Source organism: Carettochelys insculpta, chromosome 10 (genome assembly GCF_033958435.1).
Source record: "Carettochelys insculpta isolate YL-2023 chromosome 10, ASM3395843v1, whole genome shotgun sequence".
NCBI classification, from domain to species: domain Eukaryota; kingdom Metazoa; phylum Chordata; order Testudines; family Carettochelyidae; genus Carettochelys; species Carettochelys insculpta.
The window spans coordinates 19,403,898-19,426,400 of record NC_134146.1 but is presented as its reverse complement, the minus strand read 5'-3'; the positions used below and the strand labels follow the sequence as shown (position 1 = coordinate 19,426,400).

The 22,503-nt window shown below is 40.7% G+C and overlaps 1 protein-coding gene across 1 annotated transcript in view; it reads right to left on the bottom strand.

Annotated features, from left to right (window-relative positions):
- Window positions 1-22,503, bottom strand: part of RHBDD1 (rhomboid domain containing 1) — a 75,263-nt gene that overhangs the window by 37,031 nt on the left and 15,729 nt on the right. The window contains exons 2-5 of the mRNA XM_075004494.1: window positions 15,273-15,791; window positions 11,161-11,293; window positions 6,314-6,402; window positions 4,774-4,824 (exon numbers count right to left, since the gene is read on the bottom strand). Of these exons, the coding sequence (XP_074860595.1) occupies window positions 4,774-4,824; window positions 6,314-6,402; window positions 11,161-11,293; window positions 15,273-15,705 (706 nt within the window). The 5' untranslated portion in view covers window positions 15,706-15,791. The remainder of the gene's footprint in view (window positions 1-4,773; window positions 4,825-6,313; window positions 6,403-11,160; window positions 11,294-15,272; window positions 15,792-22,503) is intronic.

Below are 22,503 nucleotides of genomic sequence, written 5' to 3'. Positions count from 1 at the left end.
ATCCAGATTAACACAGCTACCCCTCTCATACTCTCACTTTTAGATCTTCTTTACCATCCCAACACTGATGGCTCTTTCTGCATCAACCACCAATCTTCACCTGACTATTCTTAGATCCACAGATCGTTGCTCAACTAACCACATGGAAGCAGAAAAAGAGAAAAGATTTTGGAGGATCAGGGACAGGCAAGAGAGTATTTCTCCCTTCCAAAACCAATTTATAATTTTGGTGGACCCCACAAATCCTTAAGCCAGCTATTCACCTCGATGGTCCCCAAAATGAAAAATGTTTGAGTTATAGTGAGTCTGAAAATGCTTAACAAAGAAAGCTACTAACCATTTTCAATTGTTTTTCTTCAAGATGTGTTGCTCATGTTCATTCTACAGTTGATGTGTGCACACTGTTGCTGGACGGTTTTCTCTGAGTGGTATCCATTGAGACAGCTCTACTGCTCTCTGGAGTTCCACACGCATGCACTAGTATAAGGGGACCCACTATCCTCACACCATCCTATTTTCTTCTTGCCAGTCCCTCCAACAGAGGGGTAAACAGAAATGGACACAAGTAACACATCTTGAAGAGCAACAAGAGGAGTTGGTGATACATCATGACTCACGGGAGAAAGAATGGCCCAGTACAGGTCACATCCTACTAACTTTTCCCACTTGTCTCTCTTCTGTACTGGAGAGCATCCCTTCTGTGTCACTGTTTCTTACATTTCTTCCTAATCACTGGAGATGATAAACAGTACCAGCGGGATGCTCCACATGGATATTGACATGCTTGGTGCTGATTCAGAAGGGCTCAGTTCCAAGACTGTTCCGAGGACAGACACCATGAAAGTGGCCTTCAGCCACATGTCTCTGTCCTTTTTAGTTTGAAGTCCCTGAAGATCTAGCACTTACCTTTCACAGAGTTTCCCCCAGACACTTTTCAAAGCAGGTCATTCTCTGGAATAGATGTGCTAAAGAGACACACAGCTTGAAGCTCAGAGATTGGGGCAAGCCCAGTTCCTCAAGTGTAGAGTTCCTTCACAACAAGAACCAACTACTCACATTACAATATATATTAATACTAAGGACTAGCTACACTAACGACAATAACTATACAAACTATGCATGGAAAATAGCACAATACACTGGGAAAGAAGCCTTGCCACAAGCAGGGTGTTCCTGCAACCATCATGAGAGGTAAGAATGAAATGAGAGGGTGCAAGACTGGCAGGGCTGCTCGCAGCTCCAGCGAGTGCTAGAACAAGTTCAATGGATACCACTGAGGGGAAAATCTTCAGCTGCACTGCATATATGCATGTAGCATGGAACAGACATGAGCAAGCACTTGAAGAAATAGTGAACTGTCAGGAAAAAAAAAAAGTCTGAAAATCTTCCCCCATCTTTCCTCTCCAATATACAAAGTATTGGCTAACATTCACTCTACTATTGTAACCTACCATATATGCAATTTCAAAGACTACAAGTTAGCTCTCCAACATTAAAACCCAGTTCCTCTGGTCTAATAAAATTACACTGGATTTCTTTTCTCAGGTTTCAAAAATAAGATATCTATGCACGAATCAAGCTGAGCATATGTTTCCCTTTATCTTCAGGCTTATCACAACTGATATGCACATTAACAGGTTTGTGAAACAAGAGCGTTTTTATGTCTGTTTATGTCCATTAATTCGTTGTCTAAGAGAGTTTGAAGTCTGTCCAACATACAAAGCATCTGGGCATTGTTAGTCCACAAGTCATATAGTCCATAAGTTATAGTCATAGTCTATAAGGTGCCACAGGACTTCTTGTTGCTCTCAAAGATACAGACTAATATGGCTACCTCTCTGATACAGGGCATTGTTGGCACATGATGGCATATATGATGTTAGCTGAGGAACATGAGAATGTGCCTGTGATTCTGTGAATAACCTGGTTAGGTCCAGTGATGGTATCTCCAGAATAGATATGTGGACAAAGTTGGAAATGGGCTTTGTTGCAAGGAAAAGTTCCAGGATCTTGACTTATGGTTGGTAAATGAGAAAACAATATGAAAATGTGAGAAACAGAGTGGGTGAAGTAATATATTTCATTCGACCAACTTCTGTTGGTAAAAGACAAGTTACAAGCTAAACAGCTTTTCCCAAGAGCTATGCAGCTCAAAACTGGTGTTCTTTACCAACCGAGCTGGTGAAGTGAAAGATGTTACCTTACCAACTCTGTCTTTCCAAAATCATAGGACCAGTACAGTTACAAAAGTACAGCAAATAAAATACAAAAACAAGACAGTTAATGATTATTATTTGCATCACAGTTTTGATGTAATAAAACAGTCAGATTTTTATATTATGGGCAAAGAAGCCGCAAGATATGGACAAAACCTGAATATATATGTATGTAACATCTGTGGGCCTAAAAATACCAACACTTGAAACAACAAATCAAACATTTCAAAGAGATTCCTCACTTTAATATATTAAATTACACAGTACAACAGAATGATTTGGAAATCTCAATAAAAGAGGTCTTGTTGCCCTTCTGTGTATTTCTGAGAACAGGGTCAAATAAATTAAGCCAATTATGAGTTTAAAAGTTTCAAGATATTAAAGCAATGAACATGGCAGAATTTCATGAATGATGACTGTCCTAAATTGCTTAATTTGGAAAACATTTCTTTGTTATCTATACTTAAACAAGTTGTAGAAGACCTTCAGTCATTCTGATTCTATTTAAAACTATATTTTTAGATAGAAATTAAGCTAGCTGAATGACCCTGACTATTGATACAATCCTAAAATGTATTTCCCCACCCTTACTATGTTGTCTGAATGACCATTTTCGTTCTGGCAAATGTACAAAATACCCAGAACTGTAGTTCTTATATAGCTGAGCTTGATATTCATAGGCAAAAGCTGCCTGGAGTCTGCCCAACATTAGCTCTAATCTTCTCTAATGGAGTTGAGCATGGCTTGGTACAAATGAAATGTCAAGTCCCAGATGGAATAGCGTATCTCTCTCTGGTTAGCCATTTTTACATTGGGATCTGCCAATCAAGAAAAGAGGTGGGTTGCTCATGCTGAATGGCTACAGATACCTCATGCGGCAAAGGCTATGCTCGTTTCCCTCCACTTTAAAATATATTTATTTATTTAATAAATGTGCATCCTTTATGCCATAAACTATTCTTAACTTTTAAGGTGACATTAGAAACAACAACTAAGATTTCCTCAAAGCTCTGTAAGTAAAAAAAATTAAGATGCAAGAGTTTTCAGATGCAGTGTTCTCTTATCTGAAAGCACAGGCAAAATATGCCTTTAAATGGCTTCCCTCACCATTCAGGGGAAAAAAATTCATCACTAAACTGGACCCACTACTCTTGAGAATAAAAAAAAAAATTCTACAGAATGTTTAATTGCCACAAGAGTCAGGGATAACCAAACAGATATTTGGATATGAAGAAAATATCTAGTCAGAGCTCTTATTAGTGGGAAATACTCAGGAAAATATTAATGGAAATTATTATGAAATAAAAATCATGGTGGACAAAAGAGTGGGGAAAATATCGGTGCTGGAAAAGCAGGTAGGCAGGCAGGCAAAGAAATATGAGAGACTTTATGGTGAATGACAGCTCATTCAAGAGAAGTCACTGACGGGTGGGGAGTGGAAGAAACCATGATGCACAGATAGCCTCAAGTAGGCCACAAGTTGGGCTCACTACTGGAATAAGAGGATGTCTCCTGGTTCCTCTTTTGCCTGCTACTTCAATACAGGTTGCAGAGAAGCACAAGTACTATAAGGAGAACATGATTCAATGTACTGCATTATAAATGAAGTTATATGTGCCATATTCAAAGAGTTCTAATTCTCCAGTTAGTGCTTCTGACCATACACACTGTCAAACTATTCCTTTATGTCCTAACTTCACAGCTCTCTGACAATTTTTTTCCAATCAAGGAATACAACATGTAACAGAGTTCCAGTGGATGCTCTTGTCCTGTTAAATTATATGCACCATAAAAGGCATTCTGCAGAATGTCTTAATTTTCCTCAATTACAGTAGTTTCCCATCACCACCACCATTAAGTGACAGAGATGGTGTGCTGCATGCACAGTTACATAGGGATTGAGGATTTGAACAAAACAATGAACAGTGCACTAGCTTCCAACATGAATTGTTTTTATCTTATCAGTTCTATTGTCAGGATAAAGCAGCTAACTTTAGATATCTCATCTAGCCACATAACCAGATTTCCCTGTAGATTGTCCATCATATTTAGAAAAATATCTTTGCTGAGGGTGGTCTGAAGCAAAGATTTATGCGCAAGAGTTCTGGGACAGCACTGGCTGGAGAATTAAAAGAGCAGTAGGAGGATGGTAGAAGATAGTAAAGAAGTTGCTAAATATTCAAAGATAGGAAAGCTATAAATGAAAAAATTCCTGATGATCCAGATATCAGCAGTGTATTAAATGACATTCCCAGCAGTTTCACTGGGCCTTTCAAGTAATGTAGAAGAAATGTTATAGAAAAGCATCATCTCAAAACTATCTCAGCTGCTAAACTTGTTGCCCCAGTATGCTGCCTGATCTGCTTTAAGTTATTTTATTTGTGTATTTGAAACCAAGATACTTTCTTGTATAAAAACATATTTTTCCACTTAAGCAAATTTCATTTTCTAAGAGCCAAATATTCACAGTTCAAAAATGGTATATTTATTGTGTTGTTTCAATGAAAAAATAATTTGAAAGGAAAAAGTTTTTAGACAACTGAGTGAAAGTGCTCACCTGAGTAGTAGTCTCTCTGTCTTACAGAACCATTAAAGTAGGAAAAGCCACCTATCAGAAAGAAATGAGACGCATTTAATATTCATCAATAATTTTATAATCCTCACATAAAAATTAAAAATTGAGTATGCAGCAGTACCACTTACAGAATCTTGGACTTGTATGATGTAGCTCGTGAAGAGTAGGTTTCTATAAAATTTTGTCCAGCAATAATCAAAAGTAATGAATGTTTATAATCTTAAATATTTTTCTCAGTCTCATAGTGATGCCTGATATAATAAAAGGGCAGAACCATGCAGGAGAGAAAATAGCCACAACACCCCAATAAACATTCTGTAGAATTAGGAGTTGGGAAATTTCTGCATTCAGGTGTCACTTTGATGCTGACAAAAGAGCTACTCTGTTACAGGCCAATCCACAGAAAAAATACAGCTAGAGTAGCCACAGTTCTGTTTCTGCCCTGCTCCATAAGAGAAAGAAGAGAAGACTTGTGGATCCAGGAAGAAAATCTCTCGGCTCAGCCCCCAAATTCTGGCTGCACAGCAATGCCCAGCTGATTGACTTTACACAGCTAAGCGCTCTCTCCAAATCCTGCCTCACCCACTGTACTACACTGGTTTTACCATCTTTGGTACATATGAAATATCCACTTTTTAAAAAGGTGTGAACTGTCTCAATCTCTCTCCTAGTTTTGCCACTTAAAACTCCCATAAATTTAAACTTATGGGGGCTTCATCACCAAATCCTGAATACACTTCAAGCACTGACAGCAAGTAGGATAAATCTTCAGGCTAGTGACCTACTGGATTTGTTGAGGATTTATTTTAGAACTTAAAAACAGAGCTATAACAAATCATTTAATATAACAACTTTGTTGAAAAATAGAAAAAGCACAGATTTCTCAACTGATAATATAATTTCAATATATAAACTAGAGTCGTGTTAATGAGCTATCACGAATAAAAGTATTAGATTAGTCAACCTTATCATAGTAAAGAAGACTCTCATCCATACTTTTGATTATTTTTAGTTTATACAAATATTGATTATGAAAAGCTTTTTATTGTGCTGGGCCCACAATTTGCACACATAGACGTGCAATATTTGAATTTCCCCTGTATTTAACCAGCAATACCTGTAACCTCTAGCAATACAATTCCAAAATCAACAAAAATACTGAGAATTCTTTAGACCATTAAACAAACACCAAAAAGCACACTTTAAAAATATGGATACTTCCAACATAATGTATTTAGATAATAGAAAGAAAGATGTGTACCAGTCTCATAAAATATAATGCATTTCATTGGGTTCACTGCATTTAATTTTAAAATGTTTTAAATAGTGTTTTAACATTTATCCATTTTTAATATTGTCAGAGAGTACAAACATCCGAAAAATATTTGAACCTGTTCTTAGTTGCGTTTAAAGAAAAAACCACTGTTGACGGACTTACTTCTAATAACCTGAATCTTACACTAAAACTTTAATATTAAGCTAGACTAGTAACCTCTTGTTATGCAAAGTGTTCAATATGTACCTGCAGCTGCTTTCATTAGTGTCTTCAGAGGCCCCAAAGTGTACATCAGTCCAACAAGAATACCTGCCAGATGTCCAGCAAAAGAAGTCCTAAGAGGAACAGAACCATTTGTGAGTGTGTATGCTTAACAGTTAAATGTATTCTGTATTACCATTATTCTAATACGTCAACTGGTGTAGGTTTGCTGTCTTCGCTCCAAATTATGTCTTTTATTCTGAGCGGAGTTCAATACATTTCAAACAAAATTGTGCGTCTTTTGTGACTTGCTACATGAGTAACAACTACACTGTGTTTTAAAGGAACATCTCTGACCAAACGAGGAGCAAAAACTGGCTGATGTGCTACCTGTACAAAAACCTTATATACCTCAAAGAAAGAAAGAACAGCTGGACATATTGCATAGATTTCATCAGCTTCATTTCTATTGTATGAAAAGAATAATCTAAGATTAGTTCTCTTTTAGTTCTTCAAATTCTTGATTCACCACTACACTGCTCCAGTTTTACATCAATATAATCCTACTAAAATCAGTGAAGCAACAAATGTATAAAACTGGAGTAAAGCCATGGTAAATCAGGTCTTTTCTAAGAGATAAATTACAACGTTTTGTTTATAAAATAATTTAGTACTGCAAAAGTAAACAGAACTGGCTTTGTTTCTAAACAAGAGCTTTATATAACCAATATTTTTAACTTTCGTGATCATCTGGATAATGATGTCCTCTTCCTCAAAGTTAATTATTGCACTGGGAAGGCCTGAGCTGGAGTACTATTTGCAGTTTTGGGTAACTGTCACTGTGCCTTCCTGTGTCATAATTGAGAATATCAAATTCAGCTCACACTGCTAAAAATGGGACACGGACACACCCCAATACGCTGATGTTTATTTCCCATAATATACACCAAACCAGTCAAAAAGGAAACTTCTGTCTCACCGCAATGGCAAGCAGGAAGGCATAAATGCAGTTTCCTGAAGTATTCCTGTGTTATATCAAAACCAGAAACATGGATTTAGAGATGAGTGGTTTTTTACAACCATTCTCATCAAATTAAAGGTTCTTCTGATCCCAAAGGACTAATCACATATCCAGGTCAATACATAACTAAGATCAAAAATTAAGACACTGCCAAACCTTTTGTATATAAAATCTAAAGGTTCACTTGTTAAAAAAAGGTAAGAGTTAAAATTGGTTATAGGAGCCAAATACAGAGACATAAGTACAGTTCTGAGACCAGAGTCGTAGTAGAGATGGTAGGCTTTATAGTTGCAGAATTCTTTTAGAATTTAGTCCACAGGATACAGGGGGCAATAATTTTTGATTGTGGGCCACTCCAAGAATTTGGTAAGTGGTCTAGGGCACAATCTTCCATGATATTAATGGAGAATGTGCACAATATGGGATGTAGTTTGGGTACAGAAGGGAGCCTGCAGGGACACAGCATGCAGGGAAAGAGTGGGGCTTCATGTGCTGCCCCGAACCAGCACAATCTTGCAACCCTCACTGGCCCGAAACCTCAGCCAGCCAATGGCAGCTGCCTGGGCCATGCTTGTAGTTCAGTCAGCTCATATATGCCTTTTTTTCTCTGCATCAATAGTTATGATAAATAGATACTGTCTGTTTACATAGTTAGCATCTGTAAGTAAACATGCACAATTAGTACTCTAACTTCTAGTACGAGAGCTTTACATTTAGAAGTTCCAGTGTAACTAGCACTGAATGGTCCTAATTAGCATTTAACGGTTTTTCTAACCCTCTTACTCTGTGTAAAAACAGAAAGATCATAAAGATATTCATTCTCATTATCAATGAAAGGGAGAGATGCACAACTGTGGCTCTCCCTCCTCTCGACCCCGATGCACCTATTATTTACACTGGGTTTGATAATAAACGTAAGTGTCTTTATTAAGTATAAAAAGCAGGATTTAAGTGACTGGAAGTGAAAACACACAAATCAAAGGAAGTTATTAACTCAAAATAAACAAAACCGAAGATCATAATTCTATTCTCTATTCTTACTACAGGTAAAATCTTCAAGACAGAGTTGACCTTCTTCTCTGGCCTGGGCCTACTGTTTCTTATAGTTCTTTGGAGTTCTTTGCTTTCAAGTTTCTTCATGTATAATTTCTTAGGCTGGGGAGGCAATTTCAAAAGCCAGCTGACTTGTCTTTTGTTAAGACTGTTTAAACTCTCTAGACTTTCCCCAAGGCAGGAATCCTTTAATACTCCCTGTCCCCATGGAAAGATACACAACTGAGTCCAGAACCAGGTGGCCTGCTCACATGTCTTTGTAGGACCAACCACTACTTTGGTTTACAGGAAAAACAAAGCCATTCACAGATCACTGCCTCAATCACCTGACCATTAAGTTCCTCAACTATCATTAATGGCTTTCATTAGAAGACCTAGGTCTGCCAGTTGAGAGCATTCTATCTCTGTACACCTTGTTCCACATGGGCTGGCCAAATGTCAGAAAACATTTTGCTGTCAGTTCCCTGCAGCCTAGACACAACCTAAGAATAGAGATTTAAATTCTCAGCTGCCTCCTTTCCTGCTCAACAAACTTTCGTTTTGGTGTGTGTTATTTTTTAACTAGTGATGATTTTCACAGACTGGTGATAAAATCTGATGGTTTTACCACTTTCTGTTATGGTTAAGAAGTTGTAAAATATGCTGTAAAAGAGAGCTACTAACTGTTGCAGTAACCAAGGTTCTTTGAGATGGTTGTTCCAATGGGTCCTACACCTAGATATTTCATCACCCACTGTGCCTGTGGTTGGAGGGATACAGTAGCAATTCCTTCAGTGGTCTGTACATACAAAGCAGCTGGCACATGCTGAACACGGTGGCTGCTGCCCATGCACAACATGTCAACTCCTCCATTCCTTCTCTCCAATAACAGAGAATGTACTGAAGCAGAGGGGAGGAAGACTGCGGGGTGGAGCACCCATAGGACAATCATCTGCAAGAACCTCAGTTACTGCACTCTTCTTCTTCTTCGAGTGTCCCAAGGGTTGCTCCACTTAGGTGATTATGGAGCACTTGCCCGTGTTGGCAGAGGGAGCTTCAGCTGATTTGACATTATGGTAGATAGAATGGAGTGGCCAAATTTGGAGTCTGTGGCCAAGTAATTTTTGATGGTACAGTGCTGTGTGAATGTATGTTTAGACACCCATGTAGCTACTCCATAAATATCATGAATGGGAACATTACGCAAAAATGCCATGGATGGGCACAGAGAGCTGTTGGTAGCTATTTGCCTAAAGTTTCATACGCTAGGCGAATACAGCCATTTGGTTAGTCTTTGCTTTCGCATCATTAACCCGAACATTCTGTAGTGGATACGAATAGTCTGTCTGTTTTTCAGGAAGATTTTCTTCTTTGTAGATAGAATGCCCACACCCTGCAGACATCTCATGTGTGCATAAGTGCATCACAGTTGTTCATTTGGGGGTTGGAGGAAAAAAAGAGGTAAGCACAAAGGTTCATTACAGTAAAAATGAGTAGGTCTTTTAGGGAGGAATTTGGGGTGTGGGTGAAGTACCTTATCTTTATGAAATATAGAATATGGGGGGAAGGGTCTTGTCATAAGAGCTCCCATTTTTCCCACCCAATGTGCAGAACTGATAGCTACTGTGGATGCCACCTTCACAGACAGGTGAAGGAGTGAGCATGTTGCCATGGGCTCAAATGGTTCCCTCATAATCGCTGTCAATACAAAGTTCAAATCCCAACTTGGTGTATGGTGTTTAGTTTTGCAAACCTCTCAGGAACTTTTTGACTGTGGTGTGTGTGACTAAAAAACACTCATTCACCAGTGAAGCACTGTAACAGCAGCCAGGTGGACCCTTATGGAGTTAAGCAAAAAGCCCATCTGTTTAAGTAACAGATATCCTAAGACATGTGGAATAACAGATAAGGTAATAGATTTGCTGTGTTTCACACCACTTGGTGAAACGGTGCCATCTTTGTGTGCATGTTTTTCTTGTACATTGTCTATGGGAACTGAGGAGTATCTGCTGTACTGGAGCACAACAGTTTTCTTCACAGGACACGTGAGGAGTCAGACCTTTGTTGAGGAGAAGGCAGGAGACTGGAGGAAATCAGCAGAGAAAGAACATAGCGGTCAGTACTGAGCATGCGCAGTAGACACCATGTTCAGCAAGTGACGGCTGTTTCACATGCGCTACCCCCTGAGCGAACTGCTATTGCATTTCTCTGACCACAGGTGCAGCACTGCCATAATAGCTAGGTGGAGCACCACTGGGGAAGCACCTCGAAGAAGAACCAAACATTGATGACATATTACCAAACTTCTAGAAACCTGCCCAAAAGAAAAAGAAAGAAGATTCTAAACAAAAAGAGGGCTGGGTTGGGAGGACTGAGCACAGGGTAGATTGGAGTCATGGGGCCAGTGAGGTTGTGGTTTAACTGGTGTTAAGATAGAATAAGATGGGGGACCAAAAGTGGGCTCAAGAACAGTTAAAAAGCGACGGAGGCATAAATACTGTTTTTGCCTGCCAAGCCTCTTAGTGCAATATGTCCCAGTTCTTACTTTTCACATGGTGAGTGACTGGGAAAAGGAAGAACGTGTCCACTTGTATTCCCAGCCAATCTTTGTTCTTTTCAAACACAATGGTTATCAGTAACTCCCCTGAGTAAGGTGTCTCTTTGTTCACTTTGACAGGCATGATAAACCTACACAGTGTGGTGCAGAGATGCAGATTGCTACCTGTAACTCCACTGTTTATTTTGGGTACTGGACACCATTGTTCATATGTGTCACAATGTATATACCCCTAAATATATCCATTTTTTATGCAAACTGAGAATGATTTAATAAACTTACCCTGGGGAACATAAATGTATGGCCACAAGCTCCAGCCAACAAGCATATCTGCTGGAAACACGAATTCCCATGATGTTGCTAGTCCCTCCTGGGTGATAATGATTGTTAAGAACTTTCAAAGCAAATAATACTCCTAAAACCAAAATGAAACAACAAAATATCACATCAAGAAACAAAAATAATTGAGTTCAAATAATGTGAAAAACACAACTGCAAAACAAGCAACAATGGCTAATAACCTCTGGAGTGTTTTAAGGAATCCCTGAACCTGGGTACAAGTATACTCAGTACACTGAGTAAGCAATGAAACTGGTCAAAAGCCAAAATAAATGATTGGATCTGATTAGCTAAAAATACTACAGAATGTCACATAAACAGGGCTGGTAGAAAAATCTGAGCAGAAGCAGAGACTAGAAAGTGAACCAACGGTAAAAAAAAATATATATGAACTGTTTCTAGAGAGAACTGAAATATTAGCTTTTTCAATAAAATAGAGTGGAGTTCTAAATCCACAGCCAGTATCTTTGAGGACTAAATCTAGAACAGAGAGTTCTTAAAATTCATTGCTCTGTGACACCTTTCTTAAAACAAAAATTACTTCCCAAAGCCAGGAGGGGAACTTAGCCTACCCAAGCTCCAGCAGGGAGACCAAAGCTGGAACTCATAGGCTTCAGAACCAGACTGGGGCTATGTCTATACTACAATACAAAGTTGATCTTAAGTCAGTTAGCTAGATTTTACAATGTGACTGTCTTCACTAATTTTAAGTAGTGCTAAGACAGACATTCTTGCAAATATTTTCAGGGGCTCACCCCCCCACCTCTGCACACACAGACTAAACCATGTCAACTAGTCCCTCAGCTGGCCCCTGACAGCTGAGTTTTGTTGTGGGGCCAGCCCCCCGCAGCAACTATTTTCGGGGCTGGCTCCCCAGTCTAGGCATACAACTGATCAAAAATGCCAGCAGGTTACTGGGGTGGGGGCAACTGGTCCCTCAGCTGGCCTCTGCCAGCTTAAGTTTTGTTGTGGGGCTGGGGCCTGGCAACACCTATTTTCAGGGCTGCCCTCCCCTGCCCCAGTCTCCTGCCTAAGCACACAACTGATAGAAGAATGTCAACAGGTTACAGGGAGTGGGTCTGGCCACACAGAAGGCAGCATGAATTTTCTGGTCTGCCACCCACCCTCACTCCTGCTCACCCCGGCTTAAGAAACCTGCTGACTGCACCATGTCAACTGGTCCTTCAGCTGAGTTTTGTTGGGTGGGGTCCAGTGCTCTCCCATCACAAAGCATGTGGTTCGGGACAGCCACAGTCTCTGCAGTGGTCTTCTTGCTGTATTTTCACTGGGGGAAAGTAGCTGAGTGAACTGTTGACATGGCATAGTCAACTGGGTGCTCACTTATTTTTCAAAGTCACTCTTTTTCTTTCCCTTGGGATTTCCTACTTTTCCTTCTTTCCTGCTTTGCTTGAGAATTATATGAAGTCTTTCCCAAGACATATGGGCATCATGGGTACATGGCACAGTCAGCTGGGCACTCCCTAAGGTTATTTTAAAAAGCCATTGTTTTTCTTTCCTCTGGGATTACTTAAGAAACCTTTTGACTTGGTACAGTCACCCGGCTGCTCCCAGTGCTTATCTGGTGCTTTACCTTGGCTATGTTTACACTAGAAGCATCTGTCGATCAAAGTTACTGTTAACAGGGAAATCTCGACAGTACTCTGTCGACAGAAGTGTCTAGACTGCACTTCTGTCAACACTTCTCTGTCGATGGATTGCTATGCCTCAAATTTTTGAGGGATAATACTGTTGAGACAAATGCAGAGCTCTGCCAAGATTCTGTCGGCAATGTTTTAAGTGTGTAGACACTCCCTGAGTTATATGGACAGAAGGCCCCTTCTGTTGACAAAACTCCCTCGTGTAGACCCAGCCCTTGTGACTCTCTCCCTACTTTTCTGAACGTGATCTGGTTTTAATCCAGTTATCATAAACAACATTGTAGTATGTGGGATTGACAGTACCCTGACATGCTGCCTTAAAATGAAAGGTGTTCTTCCACCAGGAGAAAACTAGTTGAGTGACCTGTTGACACACCACAGTCAGATGGGTGCTTCCAGTGCACACGTGCAAAGGATGCTTCAGCTTCTGAAGCCCACCACCTATTTGACTTTCATTCCCTTGGGATTCCCTTCTTTCCTTCTTTGTGCATAAAGTTAAGTCTTTCCCTATTCACATGGATCCAGATTCTTCCACTGTTTTGTGTCTTTTCACCGGGGGAAAACTAGTGGAGCAACCTGTTGACATGACTTAGTCAGCTGGATGCTCTCAGGACACAGTTGGTTAAAAGGTCCATAACGCAAACAACTCAAACGATTTCTCTCATCTCTTCTGAAAAATGTCCGTTTGTTCTCAACAGGAGGCAAATGAGGGCAATGCAGTGTTGGAAGATGACATCACACACTCACAACCACTTGTGGGGCACTTCTTCCCCATAACACACTAGCAAATAAACCCAGAATGCTATGGGGCTCAGGGAACTGTGGGACAGGTTCCCATAATGCACTGCTGCAACAGTCAAACTACGGCAACTTAGTGGGGATGCAAGGAAACAACTTCAACTCATAAAACCCAGTGTTACAAAGCTGACTTTGATAAATAAGACTTCATTTCATAGTGCAGGAGTAGCCTGCAAACCTGTAACCTGAGTGCTGCTGCCCAGGACTGAAGTTCTCAAGCTTCAGCCCCAAGCAGTTGCACTCAAGCTTTGGTTTCAGTCCCAAAAGGCAGATATTTAGCTTCAGCTCTGATCCTTGGCCCCAGCTAGTCTAAGGTATGTCTATACTTACGGGGGGAGTTGGTGGGGGGAGGTTATGGGGGGGGAGATCACCATGTCGTGTTTGATCTTCCAGGGATCAATTTTACTGCTTGTGTGAAGACACAGCAAAATTTGGGCTCAACCATTGATCCTGGTACTCCAAGCTGATGCACACAGTAAGGGACGTTGGCACGAGCCCAAAGATCCCTGATCTACACCAGGGAAGAAAGTTGATCCTGATACATTGATTCTAGCTACACAAATGGCATGGCTATAATTCCATATCTGGGATAGACTTTGATTCCTAGTGTAGAACAGGCCTAAGACAGCCCTAGTGACTCTATTAAAATTGGGTTGCAACCAACTCTGGGATCCTGAACCACTGTTTAAGAATCACTGTTTAAAAGCTAGTGGAGTTCTCTGTCTGCCCTGTGCTGAAAGCACAAGAACCTAAGAGTGTGAATCTTAAGATTATAGCATTCTTTAAAACATTTTTATAGCATTTGCTGTTGACTTTGCGCAGAAACTGTGAATTTATATAACAGAAAAATTAAATTGCTCACTTTAACTGTAATTCTAAAAAAACATGTTGCCTTTACTTACGCACCCACCCACCCACTTTTCTTGATGTGCATGCAATGTATGCATTCTAGTTTGGATTCTTTTGGCCAGAAGGGTACACCAAGTCTGTACCTCTGTCCTGAAAATCTTCATGCCTCCACCCAGAAATCTAAATTCAAGTCCACACAGGGCACTCACACACTAAGAGTGTAATGTATCTTATACATATATATGAACAATCACTCAAAGAAATAGTGATGGATATTTCTCTTTTAATGCAGGGGTGTGCAAAGTGGGTAAAGGCCCCCTTGAGAAGGGCATGAAATTTCTGAGCAGGCCACAGCACAATTTGCTGCTGGGTGTCAGGCTCATGCATCTAATTAAAAATGTAGAAATAGGTTACTGTTTGTATGTATGCGTATTAAGATGTACAGCCAAATTAATTAAGCTTTTACATTCTACAGACTTATTTTCTTATATATGCTAAAAGATTTTTTTTTAACATATATATGAACATAACCAAATTTCTGTAGGTTTGAATTGCATTTGCTTCCAATTTAGTGGGGGCCTGCTAACTGCAGGGATGAAAAGTGCAGCCTGACATAAAAAGTTTGCTCACCCCTGTTCTAATCCTCATCATTAGCAAAAATATTTCTATTTTCTAAATTAAAAATATAACTGAATAGAAACTCTAAATGTGTAGTTCAATAAAATAATTTGTACCTCTTTTATGCCTTACCTGAAAAACCTACTGCACAATTCATTTTGTACAAAGGGTCACTCAGAAGTTCTGCAAGTGTGAATTCCAATACCACGTACACAATGCCAACCAGCACTGAAAAAACTGCAATTATATACCCAAACAATATGCTGCCAAGCTTATGTTCCAACTTTATCCCCTTCCAAAGCAAGGACACCATGTTAAAATATAAATGCCAGTCATCTGCATGGTGAACTGGTGCAAAGAGCAAACGCTGCCAGTCTTTCCGATAATAACCTTGATCTACACTGATACACACTTTCCACAGTGGTTTCAGAGGTTGCAAAAACAGAAGAACATTCAGTGCAAGGGTCCCAAGTGTTACAGGTGGAATGTTATCAAGCCCAACTTGAAATATTTGAGAAAGTAGCAAGAACAGTCCAACATTTAGTCCTCTCTGTCTTCGTTGCATTATCACTTCTTATTCTGAGAAATTATACGATTACTCCAATTTCCGATATACCATTAGAATCCAGACATACACAAGTTTAGGAAATTCTGAAAGAAAAATAAATCTGTATTAATTGATATGTAATTATTTCATCAATTATACATAAAAAGAGGCACTCTCAAGCTCACTGAATGTCTTCTAAAAATACATGAAATATTTATAAATTCTGCTGAATTTTATCACCTATAATAGCTGCAGGTAGCAGTATTAAAGACAAAAATACAATTTACATGAACCAAGTTCAAGCACAGAAGTTTACCATAAATATAGGGGGAAAAAATTGTCAGTGATGGTGATAGGTCCTGCTGTGAGTGCAAGGGACTGGTCTTGATGACCTCTCGATGTCCCTTCCAGTTCTATGAGATGTATGTGTGTGTGTAAAATGTTCTGCAACCTTCTGTGAGGTTTGAGTTAAAGGTTTTCACACAGCAGATCCACAAAGGCATGAAGAAGAAAAAGAAACCTGTGAGAGCATCTGCTATTTGCATCTCACATCCTTATGTAGGGTTGTATAGATGATCAATAATGTAGTTCTTGAAATAACCCTGTAGAGTGATGGAAACACATTCTTTATATTTTCCTTAATACCATATTTTTAAGATATAGGAGAAATGAGCAGAAAAGAAGAATAGTACAAACAACTAGAAATAAAAATTCCACATAAGTATACTCAATGTGAGAAATTCTTACTGCCTCTATCCCATTTATGCTAAGTAAAATGATTTAATAGATAAGGAGGCTATGAAACCTGTTGGTGTGGTTGGGAGAGAAGAGGAAGGAGAATTTTTCTAACACAGGAACTGAGGAAGACAGTCATGGATTGTCTTTGGGAACTTTTGTAAGCCCTGGTGCGTGTGTATTGCTTCAGACTCTGTAAAGCAGATAGGTTGGAAACAGGCTGCTACTAAGTAACAATTCATTGCGACTCTCTAAATTATACTAGGGGCACCCCAGAATCAACCTGGCAAGAATGGTTTAAAGCCACACCTTTCCCACCCTTTCAGGGGAAGGGAATGTTCTGTGAAGTACCTCTAAGAGATACAGCACAGAATTTCATGCTATATATATATATATATATAAAATAAACATACAGAACCAGAAACAAAGACCAAATTCAACACTATCAACCTTCTTTTCAAAATTACCATTGGAAATCATTTCCAAGCTATCCAAAGTTCTTCTCAACAAAACAATACTCAAGAAGTTTTTCAGATAAAATCTATTATTTTAGAAAAATTAATATTTATATCCTAATATTTATATTTATATACAATATAAACAAAGCAGTGGCTTATTTTGGCTTAGTTTAAGTCAATATTGCACAATTCTACCCTACTAGAACTGAAAACTTTAAAAACCATTGCAACTGGGAGAAATTCCAGATGCCTAATGAGACCTAACACTTGCTAATACATTTTGAATTGCCTGAGACAAAACCTGTCTTCAATGACATTGTTTTATTTTCCAAGAAGTTAGAGGTCGAGATTTTATGTCTCACCCTGATTCTTACATATTTAGATTCATGATTTGATGACCTTATAGAAGCACGACAGTATTACCATTAAGACATGTTAGCATTTGTAGTTCTAGATCAGACCTTTTTCAACACAGCAGACATTTTCCCCCTTCATGGAATCACTAAATGGAAAAGTTAAAGCTGTTTCAATTTCTAAGCATCCATCTGAGACCTTAATATGTTTGGATTCTTCTTAAGTGCAAACTCAGCTTTGAGTTTTGTACATTCATAACACCTGGGCATAAAAAGAAGTACAACTTCACTATTTTTAAACCCATAAGTTGCTAATGTGTACTTTCACCTTTGCATAGGTTTTTGCCAGGACTTACTGAAAAGTTTTCAATTATTAAAACATCATACGAGAACACAATACAGCATAAAAAAGCTAAACTGAAAGCAACCAGGTACTAATTTCTAACAAGCAGAAGATATGTAGTATGAATTTACAGTAAACTCTTTGATATCCAGAACCCACTGGACCAGGAGATTGCTGGATAATCAAATAGGCTGAATAACAGAAGGGAATACCCAGCAATGCATAACACTAAAGGAAACCAAGATTAGATATTCAAAAGCAAACAAAAATGTATTCAAAATATTGTTCCCCGTCTTTTTCCACAAGCATCCACATACATTAGAAGACTCACAACCTCCGAGTGAGCAACTCTAGGCAGCGTGAGTAGCTTAAGCTGGGTGGGAGCGCAGAGGAGCCTGCCAGCTGCACTCCCAAAAGGAGGAGATTGGATAGTTCAGCAGAGTGTTAAAGGTGGCTGTTAAAAGTGACTGCCTGGTAGCCACCTGGCAGATCCTCTGTCTAGATCTTTTTGAAGAAATATCTACATTCTAATTGGCATTAATTATCTCTTTATAGGCAGTCTCCGTAGAACGTTAGTCCTGCATCCTTCTGTGCTCTGCCTGTGTGCATCTTGCAGGCTCCTCCACTCTCTCTGAGCTCCTGCTTGGTGTCCACTGTCCAGAGCTGCTCCGCTGTAAATTATGCTGGTTATTCAAGTGTGCCGGCCGATCAAATAGAGATTAAACAAGAGTTTACTGAAATATCTTTTTTTTAAAAAAAGTTCAATTTCTATAGGCAGTTTCACAGGGAATACTAGAGCAACTAGATTCTAATAGACAGCATGCAGAAAAAACCTTTACATAGTGGTAGCAGAGCCAAGTAATCTAACCAACAAGGACTTTTCACACAGGCCCCACTCTCCTGCTACCTCTTTAGTCATTAAACCCAACAGAAGTACTGGCTGCAGAGAAATTATGGGGATTAGTTAACTGAGGTCTCAAATTTGGTTATTGGAGATGCTGACCTGAGCCTGCACTAGATGCAATAATCAATAAGCTGACTTAACTATAACCTAATATCTTCAACTATCGTCCACCAGAAGACTTACTGGCTCTGCTTGGGTCCTTTGGGGGTACAGAGCTGGCAGTGTGGGGAGTTCAAGAAACAGGGCAGGGGGTTGAGGGTGGAGTATGGGCAAGAGATAGGGAGCTCAAGTCAGAGGGCTCATGGCAGAGGGGGCTCACTGGGTTGCTTGAGATGGGGAAGACACCAATGCAGCTGCAGAGGCAGGGGGCTGAGGCCGCGGTGCCTGGATCCAGCCGTCGGGGGTGGGAAGGTTGCTTGGCCCAGCTGCTGACCCGCAAATGATGCTGCTCTGGGGAAGCAGGACTCCTGGCTGGCACCCCCGCTTGATCCCATGCTGCAGCTAAGGGCTAGGGAAGGAGGGGTTTGGGACAGAGCAGCCACTTACTTGGGCCACTAGCAGGCAAATGGAGAACTGGGCCTCAACAGGCCACTCTCTTCCATGCTCACTGCACCCAGGGATCACTTGACAGCTAAACTGTCCCTCCTGTCAGCCCCCTCCATAAACAATCCCATTCCAAGCACATCCTGTTTTCCTGGCACAATCAAACCCTGTCCTTGCTTGAAGTTAGGGTAAGAGGAAGCTGCATACCAAATTTGGTGCTCCTAGCTCTCACAGACAGAAGCACAACTACTCTTCAAATGAGATAGATAGATAGATAGATAGATATTTCATTTAACTATATGACAAATCTGAAGTGTCTGTATTGTTCCCTAGATAAATCATTCAGGACAATGAAGTACCCTTACTTATGCTGGCAAAAGAGTGCACAAAAACCTACATCTATAATGTCACAGAACACATGCACATGACCCTCTATCCCTTCTAAATGTCTCTCAGTGCACTCCCCTCACATGTCATATTTTGTACCTCTGTCACGCCAGAGGCAAAATAGAAAAGTTACTCACTTGGGTAGTAACGATGGTTCTTCTAGATGTCTCCCTGTGAGTGCTACGCATCAGGTGTCGGGCTCGCCCCAGTGTCGCAGCTTGAAGATTTGCAAGCCATAGTTAGTCAGACCCCGCATGTGCGGGAGCACACTGGGCCCTTCATGTGCTATTAGTCATGTGTGACATCTAGTCCAAGCCAGTTCCTCTCAACCACCCCTGGAGCATCTGAAAAACGTAAAAGCAGAAACTCCAAAGCGGGGAGGAACAGGTGGGTAGCAGAGCACCCACGGGACACATTTCGAAGAATCATCGTTACTACCCAAGTGAGCAACTTTCTTCTTCGAGTGGTCCCCATGGGTGCTCCACATCAGATGACTACACAGCAGTGACCCCAAAACCTGGAGGAGGGTATGGAGTTATGTGTTGCTTGCCACGGAAAGCACTGCTGCCAGAAGGCTTGTGTCCTGTTCCATATGGCGATGTATCACACAGTGTTTAGCGAGTGTGTTGTATGTAGGACAAACATGTGGCTGCTCCACAAATGTTCTTCAAGGAAACGCCTCTGAAAAAGGCTGTTGAAGTCGCCATTGCCCTGGCAGAATGTGCTTTGGGCGAAGCTGGTAATGAGACATTCCATCTTTCCCTGTCCAGTTCGGAGTGGCTTAGTTTGTGTAGACTAGCTCCGCACCAATCTACTATATCATCTACCCATTCTCTGTAGGGTCTGCCTCTCCTATTCAAACTGTCCATTATGCGGAATACCAGGGTCTTGATTTTGCATTCATCGGTCATTCTGCAAATATGCCCAAATAGTTGTAGCTTCCGTTTTATAACCTTCTGCAGTAGGTTCTCTTTTGGCTGTATCTTTCTATATACTTCATCACTGGTGACATTCTGCATCCATCCTAGTCTTAAATCTTTCTATAACAGCTCCTTTCGAATGCCAGTATTCTTCTTTTTGAATCTCTCATTATCACCCATGTCTCACATCCATACAACATGCTGCTGAATACACACGTTTTCAAAACACTCAGCTTCGCTTTAAGCTAATCGCTTTGCTTTTCCAGATCTTATCCATCACCTTCAAACTTGCTCTTGCTTTCACTATTCTAGTCGCTATTTCCTTCTTACAGTCTAGATCATATGGTATGTTGCTCCCCAGATATGTTTCTCTAAGAGGAAGAAACAGGGAATGCATACAGAGCAGTGCTCGAAGAGAGGATTAAGAATATCGCCACAGAGAAAGACCTAGATAAGAGAGTTGCAGGGGTCATGATAGGATGTGTCCAAAATGCTGACCCTTCTATAGTATGTCTGAAAGCCAATATAGCTGCAAGGTGGACCTTGAAGGATGGTAGGGCAAGCCCTCCTTGTTTAATGTCAAGTAGGTAATCTAGAATTGTAGCTATGGGTGCCTCTAGAGGGTGTAGCTGCTTGGAAGAACACCAGGAGGTAAACCACCACTATTGGAGAAGTCTTTTCTGTGGAAGTTCATCTGCTACATATCAGTACTTCTTTGACCTCCTTGGATCATAGGTTCTCTGAAGCGCTGACCCAAGAATCAGCCACGCTACAAGGCATAATGCTTGTGGCTGAGGATGAGTCAGTGCCCCTCAACTCTGTGTGAGGAGGTCTGGGACGATAGCAAGGGGGCATGAAGGGCAAAACAACATTCATTGTAGAACTAGGAACAAGTGTTGACACACACAGGGGCTATAAGGATCAGGTTGGCTCTCCCCAGCTTCACCTTCTCTAGGACCTTGTGAATAAGAACTGTTGGGGGAAAAGCACAAAGTAAGGGTCCTTTTCGTGGTATGAGAAAAGCGTCTCCGAGCAAACAGGGACCAAGACCCACCCTGGAACAGAAACAAGGGCAATTTCTGTTGTTGCAGGTTGCATACAGGTCTATTTGAGGAAAGCCCCAATTTTGGAAGATGCAGTGAAGTACATTAGAACAGATCTGCCACTTGCTATCTGGTGCAAACTGCCTGCTCAGCAGGTCTGCCACGATACTGCTGTTTCCCAGTAAGCATGAGGCTCTTAGAGTTATGTCGTTTGCAATGCACCAGTGTCACAGATGAACAGCCTCCATACATAGCACGCAAGACCTGGCTCCACCTTGCCGGTTGATATCGTACATTGTGGTAATGTTGTTAGTATTGATTCCGACATCTGTACCCTGTATGTATGGTAGGAAGTATTTGCATACATTGAACACTGCTGAGCACCAGCATATTTATGTTTAGGGCCATCCCATGTTGTGACCACTATCCTTGCACTGATTTGTCTCCCATGTGAGCCCCTAGCCTATGCTGGAACCGTCTGTCATTATAAAGGCAGAAGTCTAGGGCTGGTGAAAGTGAACCCCCAATAGTGGGTTTTTGGGGTTCACCCACCACCACAAAGATTGTAGAACCTCTGCGGCTGGCGACACCTTCTAGTGAATGGTGTGTTTCATTGGTGTATACACTGTCGGTAGCCAATGTTGGAGGCAGTGAAAATACAGTCTGACATTTTATACTATGTATGTGGTGGCAGCCATGTGGCCCAACAGCTGGTGAGAAGTTATCACCTGTACTGTAGGACTGTATGTCAAAATCTGTATTAGTGATTGAATGGTGTGAAAGCGAGGAGCAGGTATGTACATCCTCACCGTGGTAGCATTGACGCAGGCCCCTATAAATTCTATGTCCTGTGTGGGTTTGGTGGTTGATTTCTGAAAACTGATAATAAGGCCCAGAAACTGAAATGTCTTCATGGTAATGTTCATCATATGAAGGACATCCACAAGTGAGTGACCTTTCAATAGGCAATCATCCAGGTATGGAAAGATGAAGACATCTACACGGTGTAGGTACGCCGATATCACCAAGAGCGTCTTTGTGAAAACTCTGAGTGCTGACGAAAAGCCAAAGATCGGGACTGTACTGGAAATGTTCTGTGCTCAGTGTGAACCATAGTAAGTGCCTGTGCA